General features: G+C 40.2%; 1 protein-coding gene and 1 pseudogene across 1 annotated transcript; one reads left to right on the forward strand and one right to left on the reverse strand.

Annotated features, from left to right (window-relative positions):
* Positions 1–2189, reverse strand: part of LOC107502632 — a 31261-nt pseudogene extending 29072 nt beyond the window's left edge.
* A 136-nt stretch (positions 2190–2325) lies between these two features.
* On the forward strand, positions 2326–15914 carry LOC107502633 (thioredoxin). The gene is made up of 5 exons (XM_016130044.2): positions 2326–2478; positions 7146–7250; positions 7716–7775; positions 15355–15420; positions 15662–15914. The coding sequence occupies exons 1-5, from the start codon at positions 2455–2457 to the stop codon at positions 15722–15724; spliced, it is 318 nt and encodes a 105-aa protein (XP_015985530.1). The 5' UTR covers positions 2326–2454; the 3' UTR covers positions 15725–15914.
* Positions 15915–16182: the final 268 nt, after the last annotated feature.

Here is a 16182-nt window from a genome sequence, read left to right on the forward strand (position 1 = left end):
AACAGGGCCTATTATCTATGTTGTTGCAAATACAATCTGAAGTAGCTATGAAATAATGGCTGACTATAAAGGGGAACAGAAGCCCAGGCAGGACATTTACAGGACTCATATGGTCCTCCTGGATTTTGGAAAAATTTATGATTTATGATGTTGTATCATAGAAGTCCAAACACTTAGGTTAAATCTTAAGCTAAGATTTTTAGTAGTTCAACTGGCTGGTATAGGGCCCATTCTTAATAACAGTAGAATAGTTTCAATGGGAAGTATACAGGCCATATTAAAAAAACAATAGCAAATGCGAACCTGTCTCATTATCTGTTTGTGAAAATTGGACAAGTGAATGGTTATGTCCCCAGTCTATATGGAATTCTGTATTTCCCCAATCCTGGCCTATTGTAACTACCCCAACAAATAATAATATGTGGTATACAGGAAGGGGACATTTTGCTGGTCAGGGTTAGAAAACTTTTCTGTTATACTAAGTGACTTCTGTTGTAATGACACCAAGTTTACATGAAATACTTCAGAATATGGTGTAATACTGAAATATAAGCAAAATAACTTTGCCTGAGGTTAATGAAACCTACCATAATATCGATACTGAAAATCTGGTATATTGGAAAATTAAACTTAATACTCCCTATGAAGTCATTTCTATGGAAATTAATTGGTCAGGAGAAAAATTAGAGCTTCTGGATAATGAAATAGTAGAAAGTCTTCATTTATCTGGCCAAACTTATCATAAGGCACAAACGGCAGTAGACAAGGGAGGAAATATTATTAGCTTAATAAAAAATTATGATGATTCATGTAAAGTGTTCTTTGGTCAGCTGGGATGTTTGTTTTCCCCAGATTCATCCTTGTCTAGTATTCTACATTTTCTGTTCCTAATCGTGTTATTGGTTTAATGCTTTTGCAATTGTTTCTGCTATGTAAATGTTATACTCCATGCATAAAAATAAAACTTAAGATAAACAGCAAAAAAACTCAGAGCATGTAAGCTCAAAGTTTAAAAATGATCCAGAATATAGGATCTCACTGCTTCCCATTCCCACCTTTCTTTCTGAAAAATTCAGCTTTGACGCCATCCAAGGTTACAGTTTTGCCCCATTTCCAATAGAACACCTTCCTTGAAAAAGGTCAGTCATTGACTTTGAAGTTGTCTATTGTCTTTGTACATCCATGATAACATACTTTTGAAATGTAACCTTTTCTAGACCCCTTAAAGGCACAACCACCAGCACAGGACCACTGTAAATGTTAACTATCCTTTACCGTAAATGTTAACTATCCTGTGCTGTAAATGTTAACTATCCTGTACCCACCAATGTAAAAAAAGGCTCTCTCCATTTTGTTTTTTAAGCCAGACTCAGAGATTTCCTGGCTTTGCTTTCTCCTGCCTTTCTATTCTACTACCAATGAATTTCATGTAACCCTTCCACCCCGCCTCCCACCCCGCTTTGATTAGCTGCAAAAACTGCCATTCTCCAGAGCAATATCTCAATGTGCTGAGATTCTGCTTCCCAGCAATTGTCAGGGTGGCTTAAACTCTTACCAGACTTTTTCTTAGGCTGAACTTTCTTCCATGATTCCCATTTTACAGAAAGTGAAACTGAGGCCCCAGGAGGTCAGGACCTGCTCAAGGTCACAACTGTGTCAGTCCCACCACACTGACATCCCATAAGGACCTGTCTGCTCTTCCCTGGTCAGCCCAGTTTCCCGGCCTTCTCTACCGTACTAAACTGCTGTGTCATTCTGGAGCAGGAAATCATTGGTGAAAGTGAAAGAACAGGAAGAGAAAACCGTCGCTTTAAAGTCCAGAAACAATATAGGGACCCACACGCAGATATACTTCCTGGTCATGGTTACTCAGCACTTTGTGGGGATCTTGGGGCTGATGGGCGGGGGTGCGGCGGGCCTTTACCAAGAACTCAGCCCCGCCTAGGCGGCCTCTTCTCGAGCCTGGCAGCATGCCATTAAGGCGTGGTTGACCCCTTCCCAGGTAACACTGTGGCTCTGGGGTTGGCCCCACCGCCTCCCCACGCCGTTCATGGTGCATGCGCCCTTTAGGTCGCTCATAGCCCCACAGATCCCCACTTCCAGCTAGGGTGCCGAAAGGGAACGGTGCATAGGGCTCCAGGCCCACTGGGTTTCTGGAGCTCTGACCCGCATCCTGCAAGCCCCGCCCCATCCCCGCCCCCGGCGGCCGTCCCGCTTCTCTCCCGCGGCTCGCCCGACTCTGGGAGGCGGGACCTGGTCCGGCGTCTTGGCGGGCGCAGGAGGCCGGAGCGAGCGCGCTCCCGCCGCACGCACGCCGGGCGCGTCCGCCCGCCGCCCGCCCACTCCCCCGTCACTATAAAGGGAAGGCGGGCTGCAAGCTCTCCCAGCGCGTATATCGCTTTGCATCCGCGTTCATCGTTTCTTACGGTCGCTGGTCAGACCTCAGCCGCCAACATGGTGAAGCAGATCGACAGCAAGGTATGCGCTCCCGGGAAAGGCCAGGGCGCGCGCGCAGCCTCGGAGACTGGGGGAGGCGATAGTCTGGCGGCGGGCAGGCCGCCCCTCCGCATCCCTGGAGGACGGGGACGCGGTGACTCGGCCTGGGACTGCGAGAAGCCCGAGGTCGGGCGCACCCGAGGCGCCGGGGCATGCCCTGGAGGAAGGGAGAAGGGCGAGGTCCCCTGAGGGCGGAGTCGGGTGCCCAGAGCGCCGGGATGATGCCAGTGCGCGTGGAGAGTCTGGGTGCCCCCTTACTGCGCCTCCTGCATCTCCAGTCTGGAAAACCTCGGTTGTTGAAGGGATGCAGGGAGGCTGTCTTTGGCCCGCATCTGTATCCAGATACGAACCTGAGCGAGGAGATGGAGGGCCCCTGGGAGAAAACACGGGGTTGCTGGCCGCCACTCTCTTCCCAATAATCGGCGCTGGGTTGGGTGGGCTTTCTAGGAGCGGGTCTAGGCCGGAGACCCCCGGCCTCCTCCATCACTCCCAGGCCCCAGAGATGACGCGTGTTGTATGGTCGAAAAGGGTGCGGCTCCGGGCCAGAGACCCCCCACCTCCACCCCACCCCCTGGCCTATACCAGTCTGGCCCCGTGTCCAGAGGGGCCCAGGTGGCCACAAGGAAGTGTGGTTCGGGTCGCGCCCTGGGGACTCCTCCCTCTGCCGCGCTGGGCGTGTTTCCGGCAGCACTGGCTTTGGAATGACTCAGTCCCCAACGCTGGGCCTGAGGGCCTCTGCTGCCCTACCCATCTGATTCACCCACTCTCAGTGGGTCTCACTGAAGCCAGGAGTACCCCTGGGAGCAGCCACTCACTACTGTGTGCTCGTCGGCCTTCGGGTACCCAGATGGTGGTTCTGTCCTTTTAGGAATGCCCAAGGCAAAAAGTGTTCCACGTTAGAGAGTTATTGCGGGCCTAATATACTGCTCCGAAAACTCAGAGCTTAACATAGTGTCCAGTATACTGTAGCCACCCAAGAAATGTTAAATGCAGAACTAGAAAAGTGAGTGGGAGAAAATTGATGCTCGAACAGTGGGAGACCTTTCGAAAGCATTTGTTTACCCTGCGATACTCCCACCCCCAATAAAGCAGGGGAAAGGTGGTTCCTCACCTGCAAAGCTTGAGTGGCGGGACCTGTTAGATGCTGGGGCAGGCTTCGGCAACAGAAGTTTCTCTGTAATGGTCCCTTATTGTTTTTGTTACTTTTATGATCAGAACGTGTATGATCATTGTAGAAATTCTGGGAAGAGATCTTATATTTCCTAGAAGCGACCACCAAGTGATTGATATTATTTTGTATATATTGTTTTGTTTTTGAGCCTTTTTTTTCTCCCCTAATTTAGCCTGAACCCTTTACATGTAATTAGTCTGTAATCATGTCAGTTATCTGAACTCATTGCTGGGCATTTAGGCAGTTTCTTCGGTGAATAGTTTATTCAGAACGTTTTGTACAGAGTTCAGGATGTTTCATTACGTTAGGGTCTGGAGGGCAGTGATTGGGATGTGAACCTTTCACAGTTTGTAAATGCCCCCAAGAAGCTTATGAGAGTGCTCCTTGCCCTTTAATGCTGACTTCCTCCCCACCCCCACCCCCCATAACTTTAGCCAAATTATTAGTAAGAAAAATTCTCATTCTCATTTGAATATTTTCAACTATTAGTGACCTTTTTTTCTCCTACATGTGTTGATTAGCAAATTGTAGCCTATTATCTGCTTGTCCTTATGAATTTTTTCCTATTGGGATTTTTTTAATTATGAACTTTTATATTAAAATTAGCAACTCTCTCATTTGTTGAAAAGAGATCCTTCAGTTTTGTTCCATGTACTTTTTCCTGATACCTAATGAGTGACACAGTTTATGGGTGGCAGGAGAGGTTTTCCAGGGTCTGTGAACCTCCTCAGTGTAGCCTAAAAGGTGAAACAGGTGAGAACCCATTAAAGGATTGAGAAGACCTTTGAGGGGTCTGAATTGTCAAAATTCATACACTACAAACAGAAAACTGATTAATTTTGGGAGCATACCTTTCAGTCTCCCTATTTTCATTATCATAGTTGTGGCACCCTCCCCTCATCAATAAGAAGATAAATAAGAGTGATGGGAAATTTGTTCCTCAAAAAAGCACTACAGCCTCAGGCCCAAGGGCCCTGATAATCAGTTGATCTTCAAAATTGTAATCCAGAGTCACTAATCAAACGTTAAACTAATTTGAACATTACTTGTAAATGAATATCGAATACACTTCAGAATTTTGTCCTGATAGATTAACGTTGGTGCCATTGGCCATCCAAGACAACTAAAGTGCTGGTGGTTTGGAGCCACTGGGATCTATTTCAGATACAATTGGGATAATGTGATGAGGAAGAAATCAGACACATATTTTGTTTTTTAATAGCAGCTGCTATTTATTAAACTCCTATCTTCTATACACAGGCATTTTGCTAAATACTTTACGGACCACTCCTCTGCTTATTAATTACCTTTGGAATGGGTATGTTTAGGAAAAGAGGTTCTATATTCTGCTGTTATCTACCCCAACTACTTCACTTTGTTTTCAAAATATTTATGTCAGTAATGGGAGCCTTTATTAAACTTCATTTTTAGTTTCTGGGAGCTATAAATTGTGGTTTGCTTCTTAGTAAAATAATCTTGAATCATTTTCAAACTTATGTATGTTTTAGGCAAACTTAGCATCAAGAGAAGAGAATTTGTGAAATCTAGACATACTTGGTTCTGTAACTCATGTTCATTTAAGCCAAAAGTTATTGTTGGGTATCTTTTTTTTCTTTTCAGAACTTTAGGTGGTTTTGCTTGAATTAGATTCAGAATTGTTTTGGGAATTCCTTGAGAGCGTTTGAAGTACAGTCAGCGTTGAAAGTAATCCTACCAATTATTTACGGAGGACTAACCATGTTCACAAAGCAACATATAGTTGACCCTTGAACAACACCAGGGGTTAAGGACACTGACCCCCGCACAGTCAAAAATCCACAGAGAACCTTTAACTCCCCAAAACTTTACCTAATAGCCTGCTGTTCACCAGAAATCTTACCAACAACATAAACAGTCAATTAACACATATTTTGTATGTTATATACCATATTCTTACAATAAAGTAAGCTAGAGAAAAATATATTTATATTTAGGAAATCATAAGGGAGAGAATGCATTTGCAGTACTGTACATATTTATTGGGGGAAAAAAATGCATGTAGGTGGACCCATATAGTTCAAACCCATGTCAGCTGTATTTATCTGAGCAGATAGTGTCATTCCTTGACTTCATTCCTGTCTTACCTGGATCTTCCTTGTATAGAATGGCTGTTTGACCTTCTAAAAATTACCTTAGGAAAGGCTTTGAATGAAATTCATCTAGAAGACTCAGTGATGATTTGGAAATATAACTTCTGTACTTCTAACTTAACTCTGTCCTCCACACCCGAAGGTAGGATGGGAGTTTGTATTGGCATAACTTAAAAGGTTACAGAAGTCATGGTGTGCCAGTCTCAAAACACCTTTTATGAATTTTTTTCCTAAAAACAAAATATGAAGTAGAAATTAGAAATCTAAAGAGGCAACTGAACTTCAGAAGCATTCACTTTAGATTTTAGTGGTGCTTTATTTACTTTCCTTTTTTATTTGACCAGATCTGATATGATTCTTAGCTTTCAAAGGAGGGGAATGTTAGTTTTTAATTAAGCCAATGTGACCAGCATTTTTCCCTTGAAGAAAACCCAGACTTCAGATATAGATGTTTGTGTTTTGATTTCTCTTCGTTGCCTGGGTTTTGATTAGCCGTCACTGACTAATTGTGGTTAAAATGAGGTTAGGTTCCTAGGGTTACAATATCAAGACCATTGGTAAATTTTTCAAGGAAGTTGGTGGTAAGGGATTTCTTGAACATTTCTGCTGGTGGAACTTTATTTAACATGCATTCCTTATGAGGAAATAAAACTTTCATTTGGTCAACAATGAGGACAGGTTTTGAGATAAAGGGCAAAAATTAACTATCAACTGTACAATATCAACTCTGGAAACTCCATTAGAAAGAATATAAGGATATATGTATGCTTTACTGTTAAATTGTACACCTGAAGCTTATTAGAGTTTGTTAACCAATGTCACCATAAATTAAAAAAAACAAGGAAATATGCTAAATGTCAGCCAGAGACTGAGGGTTTAGAGGGTATTATTTTCCTTGATACTTTTTTGAGCTTTCGGATCATTCCAGCATAGAAAATATTAGTTTAATCAAAAAGTGTTAGCTTTTTTTCTTAACCGGTAGTGTTATAGTTGGCAAAACTGTGCCCTTGTGACTTCAAGTCACCCCTTGTCAGTTGATAAGCATGTAGTGAACATCTACAACATAGATTTGAAGTGGAAACTTTTTAATGCAAATGTCTGTTTTTTTCTTAAGCTTAGTGTGGATATAAATTAACCAATATTTTATAAAATATTCATGAAGACATGAATATTGATATGCTGTACACAGATTTGTTTCATCTTATCTAATACTAAAACCAACATTGTAGGGTTTTTCATAGTTTGTTTTGTTTTTTAATTAAAAAATAGGCCTTGAAAGCAGGACCTTCGAATTGTGCTTTATCGGGTTTTATTGGCTTTTTAACACGTATGCCTTTTTCTCATCTTAGGATGCTTTTGAGGAAGCCTTGAGCAGTGCAGGAAGTAAACTCGTTGTAGTTGACTTCTCAGCCACGTGGTGTGGGCCTTGCAAAATGATCAAGCCTTTCTTTCATGTGAGTATTAAACAACGTCTGCCTTATAAGGAATTTGTTATTTAGATTGGTGGTCACAAAGCCAGGAAAGAAGGACAGACAGTTAAAGGGTTTGGGTTTTTTTCTTGATGTTGGATCTTTGATCTAAAAGGAATAGTGTAACATTTGAGCTTCGACACGTATAGCCCATTGAAGATAACTTTCAGAAGCTAATTTTGTTGTCTTAAATGTTTTTGCTTTTCTTTAAGTTGAGACATGGGCCCTGCCCTATTTGAAATTCAGTCTTCAGAAGTCAGTGTACCAAATCATTTCATACTAGGAGGAATATGATTCAAATGAAATGTACATCCTTTATGCTTACCTGCTCCCTAGTCTAAATTTTTGGATCTTTAATTTCCATCAAGTTTCCATTTAAGAAGGTTGAGTATATTGATTGCCATTACTGGGTTCTAAATCTTTGTGTATTTTTCATTTTAAATTTTCCAGTCCCTCTCTGAAAAGTATTCCAACGTGGTATTCCTTGAAGTAGATGTGGATGACTGTCAGGTACGTGGCTGGAAATTCAGAATTACTGCTGAACGTTTCACATTGACTTTTTTCTGAGTTGCAAGTGATTGTTTTCATAAATATGTCAAATAATACTAGAACTAAAGCCCTAACTAAAAAGTTTTGTTCTAGAAGAATAGGTAATTGTAAAAATCATGAATATAACCCTATATCTCGGGAACTATGTATATATCACATCGTAAAATAAGCAGAAAAATAGATGGTTGAGGCTTCTGTACCTTACTTACCAGTTACTCATCTTTCTAAAAGCCTACACATTCTACTGAACATTTTGAGGTGCTCCGTACATAGAAACTGAATTTGACCATGACAGCTAAAGCCAGGGAGTGGATGGTATCACCAAATCGGGAGACCACCTTTAAAGTTCTTTGTGAACTAACAGCATGAGAAAGTATATTTGCAAACTTATCCTAGTATTGGTTGATTTACATCCACTAGGAAAACCCAAATGGTTTCAAGAACAAACACCAAGATGCCTAGTAGAGAGCTGAGAGGATATTTAGGGGGGAAATTCCAGGTTGGTTTTAATTAACAAATGCCTGTTCAGCACTTTTTGTGCGAGGCACTGTTCTCTGTGCTTTACAAGTATTGATTCATTTAAACCTTGGTGTTCTCATCCCCATTTATAGAAGAGAAAAACACAGAGAGGTTATTTATGGAGGTGCAGTGGCAGAGCGAAGATTTAAGATGAGGTCATTTGGCTTCCCAGCCCTTGCTGTCACCACCACACTTTAGAGGAAGTTCTGTCATGTGGTATGTGCAGACCGGGTTCCCAGCACGTGACCTTGCCTCTCACCCAGCCCGCTGAACTAGGAGAGCCCGCTGAGACGTACCACCTGGGGGCTCTTTACAGATAGGTGGGCCTTTTTTCTTAGCCCCAGTGGGGCAGGAGGGCTTTAGGGTATGATGTGGCAATGAAGGTGCTAGACCTTGGTACCAGAACTGGCACAATGACTTCTGCTTTAGATTACTCTCTCCTTCCTTGAGCTTTGTTTTTCCTCTATGATCAGATCTTAATATGTCCCCCATTAACCTGTCAAGTTTCCTTATTCATTGAGCAAACACAGGCTATTGATAAAAAGACTAAAGGGGCAATAAAAGCTGGTATATAGCTGTACTTTCTAAACCTATGAGGAAGGAACTACCAACACCACCTTGCTTAATCTCAGCACATTTTTCTTATTCCATGTCTGTGCCTTTGCTTATACCATCGTCTTTACCCAGCCCATCTTTTCATTTCCCATCTGATAACCTCTTCTCCAGTTTACACCCCAAACTAGATTAGTTTTCCTTCCTCTGTGTCCCCATGATGTCCTCTGCCCTTCTTTTCCTCTTGTGTGTATAGTAATGGGGGCAGGGGGGTCCTGCTTCTAGGCTACTTGCTTTATTTCTGAGCTCTGTTCCTCATCAGCTCTCCAGGTATGGGTAAGTTTTTATCTTTTCTGTGCCTCAGTTTGATCTCTGCAAAATGGCACTGTTAATCCAACATCATAGGGTAGTCAAGGTTAAAAGTACTCATTGACTCTTGGCTATTACTATAATGACCTCTTTGTCCTTTACCATCAGTTCCCTCTTATGCATCTTGTTTCTTCACCAAGCTCACCTGCCTTGCATGCTGTAGGTGCAGAATGAATGTTGTATGGTGGTTAAGTTATTGGACTGATGCATCCCAGAGTTTTAGAAGAAAAACTGAGAATAAATAGCACATGTTTGTGAGAAACACCTTGCTCCCTGTTTTAACCTAAGTCTCACCATCTTATCTTTTCTATGATCACCTTAACCAGGCAAAAATGGCACCTGGGAGGAAGTAGAGAAACTTCCTAGTGCTGACCCTGTCACACAGCAACTGGATGCATTTTTATTTGAAAGCCATTCCCTGTGCTAGGTGCTGTGGTAAGCTTTCTGCGAACCTTATGTCATTTAATCCTCACGGTAACTATGAGAAGTTTTTTAGCACCCCCACCGAACAGATTATCAGGCTGTAGCACAGAAGGAGAAGCAGGTCAGACAAGGCAGAGCCAGTGGACTGTGCTGGACCAAGGACAGATGCTCTTACTGCCTCGGTCCAAAACCTTTGGCAAGTAGATGTACAGAGGAGTCAAGGACTTCCGTATGCCAGGGCTGTTTTTTTCATATCTAGTTGGGATACTCATAATCACCCTGAAAGTTTCCACAGCTTGAAGTGACCCTCTCACAAACTGGGACCTTTAACTTCCTAAAGATTAAGCAACATATGGTATCTTTTTCTTGGAATATCTTTAATGACTATTACAACCATCTAAATAGCTTTATGAATCTGTTGCAGAGTTAAAAATTGAACTAATCCCACAACCCTTTGGACAGCACATACACGTAGCAGCAATCTCTGTCAGCTCCTACTCACCGGGTCATTCAGCAGAATTACCAAGGCAGGCAATTCAAACAAAAGGCAGTTTGTTAAACAAGCAGTGGGTTATTTTGTAAATTACACATGTGGATCTTCGTTTTGCTTTGGAATGTTAGGTAAAACCAACGCCTCGTTTCGACTCTAAAAGAATACAGATAAGGGATAAAAATTACATAGATGTCATTTCTGAAAATTAGATCATTAACTAGATGGACTGTTTAATGACTGAATTAGTTTTTAAACTTTTATGCAGGTAATTCCTGACCATGAACTTCAGACCCAGGATCTTTTATGTCTTTGGGGCAAGAAACATACAGTTTTACTAGAAGGAGCTATAAACACTTGATAGGAAAAAGTTATCTTTTAGTTGTAATAGATTCAAATAGACAAGTAGGGGGCACGGACATATAAGTGGTTCACAAAGAAAATAATTTGGTATTCATAGAAAAGTATAAGTACTAACTCTTTTGGAAATGATAGACTGATGTTATTTCTTTTTAACAGTAGACTACTACTCAACTCTTTGCAGAGTATGATACTTTTGTAATTAAAATAAGAAACAAAGTAATTTAGACATAATAGTTTTACAGCCTTTTAGAATGATACTATGTTTCTATTTTGATTAGATGAGCCAGGAATGAGTTAATAGAAGTTACAGAAACCAATAAAATTAATAAGGTAAAAATGTCATCTTGTTACATTTACTAATAAAGATCTGAGACTAGGGAAAATTATAGGGACTTGAGGTTGGAGGGGGTGGTTGACTTCAAAGGAGCTGCTAAAATAAACTTTAGGGGAGTGAGGGAATTGTTTTGTATCCTGATTTTGGTGGCATTTATATTACTACATTTGTCAAAATTCAGAGCTTGTACACTCCCCAAAGAGTGAATTTTGCTACGTGTCAGATTACAATTCCAGACTGTTTACCAAAAAACAGGAAGTGGGGGTATTATTGGGCTAGCTTTCTGTTTCTGAGGGAAGTGATAAGAATGTTTTTAAAACCTCAAAGGTAATTTTTAACTCTGCATATCTTTCAAATCACTACAGAAATAGGCAAACTAGTCCATAGAACAAGTAGTAGAAAACAAAAGTAAAAAATTAACTTTAGACAGTAAAGATTAAGTATTAGTTATGAAACTACTAAATTTTCAGGAACAGAGATGATTTTAATAGGTGTACTGCTGGATGTTGACTCTGTTATTAAAATGACAGTATCCCCAAATTTGTCTAACTTTAACTCAATCTGACATTTTGGGGAAATTAATCATAATGTTCTGAAATAATATACTCAGGAAAATCCTGCAAAGTATTTTTAAAAAAATAATTGGGAGAGAAGCTGTAGAGGATGGGCTACATATTAGCTACATTAATTAAAACTGTAGCCAGAGTAGGTAATGTAGATCCATGGAATAGAATAGAAAGTCCAAAAAAATAAAACCAAGTCTGTTTAACTATTAATAGTGATTAACCATTTGGGGTTAAGATGTATCTCTACCTCGTTCTTTATTCCCCAGTAAAATCTAGAACAAATTTAAACAAAAATCCTAGAGAATACTGAACATATAGAGGTGATAGACACTGTCGACCACACTAACCACCCTGTCTACTGTAGTCTTAAGAACTTACCTGTTATTCACTTTTGCCATTGAGGAAATAGGCCTGAACCTATTTCCTTTCACACAACCAAAGTCTGATGCTAAATCAATAGTGCCCGGGCTTTTAGTGAATGGAGTAGGGAAGGGCTGATGGATTTGATTGTATGCAGTCTTAAACTGGATGGCAGAAATCATAATACTGATACATTGACACAAACTCCTTGGAAGGTAGTTGAATAGTATGTATCTAGGGTCTTTAAAAGGAGCATGTTCTTCCTCTTAGCAATTCTATTTATGGGGGTGGGGTTAGAACCAGAGTGTAAGAGATATTTATATATGAAGATTAAAGTATGTACATTAGGCGGAATCAAAGTCCTTTACATCTTGACCAGAGGATTAGTTAAGATAACGATGCATAAATATGGTGACTGCTATGGGACCATAAAAAAATCATTACATTTTCATAGGGTAAAGTTCATCATATGTATATTATACCCAATAACAATACATAGCATGGGTTTTATAAAGTACAATTAACTCTTGAACAATTTGGGAGTTAGAGGCACTGACTCCCCATGCAGTTGAAAATCTGTGTGTAAATTTTGATTCCCCCAAAACTTATTAACTAATAGCCTACTCTTGACCATGAGCCATACTGAGAACAAACAGTTGATTATCACACATTTTATATGTTACATATATTATATACTATATTCTTGCGATAAAATAAGCTAGAGAAAAGAAAGTATTCATAAGGAAAAGATAATACATTTCAAATACTGTATGTATGTAAAAATCCATGTATGAGTAGACCTACACAGTTCAAACCTGTGTTGCTCCAGGGTCAACTGTATGTATTTAGGTGCATGAATAAAATATTTACGGTAGCTAGGGGAGAATATAAATGGCTTTCCTCTTCCACTTTGCATAGAATATAAAGTTACTAATGTTATTTAAAAGTGAAAATGATCTTAAATCCAGCAGTTCCACTTCAAGGTTTTTGCCCAGGAATGTGTCTGAGAATTTATTCACAATGATGTACATAAACTGGAAATAACCTAAAAGCCCATTGTAGGGATTAAATTATGGAATGGACTCCAGTGGACCTTAAAAAAAAAATCACTTTCACATCTAATGAAAGAAAATTCTTAATGCTTTAAAATTTTACCATGTAAAGACATGGCAGAAGTCTTAAAAAATAAAGTATATGAAGACAGTTTAAAAACAACTTAAGAATGTACCTCGGCGTTGACACCAATTCTCTGAGCATTTTTTTTTTTTAACTTTTTAATGGTTTGTTTTACTGTAAGTTAAGCAGCTGTACCGACAAAGGAATGCTGATCTCTGGCGAGGTGAGGTCTAAGGCATCCAGAATCAGAAAACATTGACTAGACACAATCGCTTCCAGTGACTGGGAGCCAAGTTTTCTGCTCACAAAGCTTTGAGAGTGGCTTTTTCATCTAAAAGTGATCAGGGTCCAGGTCTTGTCATCTTGCATGCCTTCTGCCCTGATGCCACCGAGTTCCACTGCTCTGTAGAACTGCAGCGGGGAGAGAGTGGCTCATTCTTTCCAGAGCAGTGCCCTCCCGCCATGGATAGAAAGCAAAACCAACACTCCTGTTGTGAGGCTTCTGCCAACTATTTCCATGAAAGAGGATACCTAACCAGCAGCTTAAATTTGCCACATAGAGAGGGCAAGGACTGTAGGAAGCAGCTGCTCTGTCCCGTGCTGTGAGGGGTGAGCCCAGTGATCACAAACGTGCAAGTCTGAGAGGTATCTTCTAGTGGGCAACCCATCCAAAGATTTTTTTAAGCATTTTCATAAGCCGAGTAAAATAATCTGGACCAGATTCAACTCCATAGATGACCAGTTTTCAACCTTTTAGCTTAACCAGTCCGTCTACCCTTCTAATCTGTCATTGTCTGGGTTTCTTGGTTACTGATCCGCATTTCATCCAGGACTCTTTACATGTACAGTCATAGTCTTCCTGTCAAGTCATCACCCCATTTCAATCCTGGGTGCTCACCCTGCTAGGGAATCCCTGGAGTTATTAATTGGTGCAATTAATATTTTGTGATCTTCATTTTGACGATCTTATCATTTTCTTGATAACTTCTCTATAGTTTTTGTGAAGATTCGGTTTCTGGAACATAGGAGGCATTTGGTACATACTGGCCATTTTTATTCCAGCTATTACTCTCCTTATGCCTCTTGTTGCCAGCAGTTAAGGAAAAAGTAAAGGTTATCTGGTTATCTTCAAGCTAGGAACAATACACATGCAACTCCATCAAGATGCACAGCCACCGTTCCCAGGCTCAGAGGAGGTGAAGTTAGGCCAGCAGGTACCATCTGTTAGTGGCTCATCACAGAGACTGCTCCATTGTTAATTCTTCAACTCCCAAACTAGAAGTCATCACAGTGTTTGTAGTTGATTCTCCTCTCGTGAAAGTTCTTTGGTTTCCTTGCTCCGGCTCTGGGGACTCTGCCTCCTCAGTGCTTGTCCTTCAGTTTTTGCTGCTTAGGGGCCATGAAGTTCTCCATTTCTTACCTGACTCTCATTTCGGTGCCAAGGTGGCGTTGTCAATCCCTAAATGGACCTCTTTACTTGAAACACTTGTCCAAACCCAACCATTTTCATGGCGTTTCCCTCCAAACCTTGTATGAAGAAGATGTTGAGAGAGTGGGGAGCTAAAAGTTCTCACTTTGTGTTCCTTTAACAAGATCAAAGAACACTTGATACTTCAATGGCCTGAGAGCTGCAGAAAGCTCCTTAGATAAGAGCCACATCTAGAAGAGAAAATATGCGCCACCTAGCCCACTTTGCAATGTTAGGACTTTGTCCATTTTTCTTTCTCTAAGCTGGGCGACTTGCAAAGGTCAGAGCGTTATTGTCCCCTAGGGCTCAACTTAACGCTGATTTATTGGGGATAGGGGGACAGAATTGTCTTGGGGAACCTTGTAGTGCCCCTCAGGTGGCTCTGACAGTGCAGCCAGGTTTGGGAACATACAAGTGAACTTCTAATTAAAAATAAACAGAAAAGTCAGTGTGCCCCTCTTAGATTACTATGACTTTGTTCTTGAATAGTTCTTTTGCAATTAAATTGTTCCTCTTGCTGACCTTGGACTTTTAGCCTTTATGATAATCATCTCTGTACCTCACTCCCATCATCAAACGGGAAGAACTATGGGCAAAGATGAGAGGTACTAATTCTGAGGAATAGCTGGGTTTATGATCTTGAGTATAATTACAGAATTTATTTTTGTTTCTCTATGATACCTGAAATAGCCAAGATACAATTGGATTAAAGAGCTTATTTATAATGGTGGCATTCTGCTCTTGGTGTACCTCAGAAGTGAGAGTACGTATTAGTGAGAACTTAAATTGAGAATATAACTATTTTGGCTTCTGTGCTACCATTATATTCATTATCGATTTTTATTTGCTAAAATAAAGTCCTAGTACAGAGATGTGGCGTTACGTAAACGAATCCTTTTTTGGATTTTGAATTCCTTCTGTCAAAGGCTCAATACTCAATCTTGTTTCATCTTCTCTTCCGCTATCACCTCCCCCCATAGGATGTTGCTTCAGAGTGTGAAGTCAAATGCATGCCAACATTCCAGTTTTTTAAAAATGGAAAGAAGGTAGGTACTTCTGACCTTGAAAACTGACTAATAGGAAAACATGGTATAAAATGAAGAAACTCAAGTGACTTATTCCTTCATACTGGGAAGCAAGTCCCCATTGTCTACTTTTAAGACTATTTATTATGATACTTCTCCCCTGCACCCAAATCCTCCCCCTCCCCATTTTGTGATCATATCTTATGCACAAAATAAGGATATAATGCTGCTATCTAATGTCAATTCAATATTCTCTTAACAGGTGGGTGAATTTTCTGGAGCTAATAAGGAAAAACTTGAATCCACCATCAATGAATTCATCTAATTATTCTGAAAACATAACCAGCCATCGGCTCTTTGAATCTTGTAATTTTTTTTTAATTTACAAAAAGGAAAGACTATACTCAACTCCCATCTGGTTACAAATGAGAATAAAATATTAATTCAACCCTTTTTAAAACTGCCTGGTGTCTTTGACTAGCTTTCAGAATAAATGAAAGGTGACCATTAGATGATATTTAGTGTCTTGATTATTTTCATATTTTCTCGATCACTTTTTAATAACATTATAGATCACTTTTTTTTCTAGTATTACTGTCAGCATATTTCTAGAAAAATCTTGTTGGGGCAATGCAGATAATAGATAACAGTTAAAAAAATAGAATTTTAACACACTAATGAACAGAAAAAAGTGTTTTCTCTGTTCTAAGCAGACAAATCTCCCATGTTCTCTGAATGATCAGCATGACAAAAACTGATGTCTACCCAGGAAGCAATTGTTTC

The sequence above is a fragment of the Rousettus aegyptiacus genome, unplaced genomic scaffold (genome assembly GCF_014176215.1).
Source record: "Rousettus aegyptiacus isolate mRouAeg1 unplaced genomic scaffold, mRouAeg1.p scaffold_m13_p_3, whole genome shotgun sequence".
Classification (NCBI taxonomy): Eukaryota; Metazoa; Chordata; class Mammalia; order Chiroptera; family Pteropodidae; genus Rousettus; species Rousettus aegyptiacus.

Coding starts and splice junctions, on each gene's coding strand:
- LOC107502633 (XM_016130044.2), top strand. CDS start 2,455: ATGGTGAAGCAGATCGACAGCAAG. Junction 7,251..7,715: donor TGATCAAGCCTTTCTTTCAT/GTGAGTATTAAA, acceptor TAAATTTTCCAG/TCCCTCTCTGAAAAGTATTC. Junction 7,776..15,354: donor TAGATGTGGATGACTGTCAG/GTACGTGGCTGG, acceptor CTCCCCCCATAG/GATGTTGCTTCAGAGTGTGA.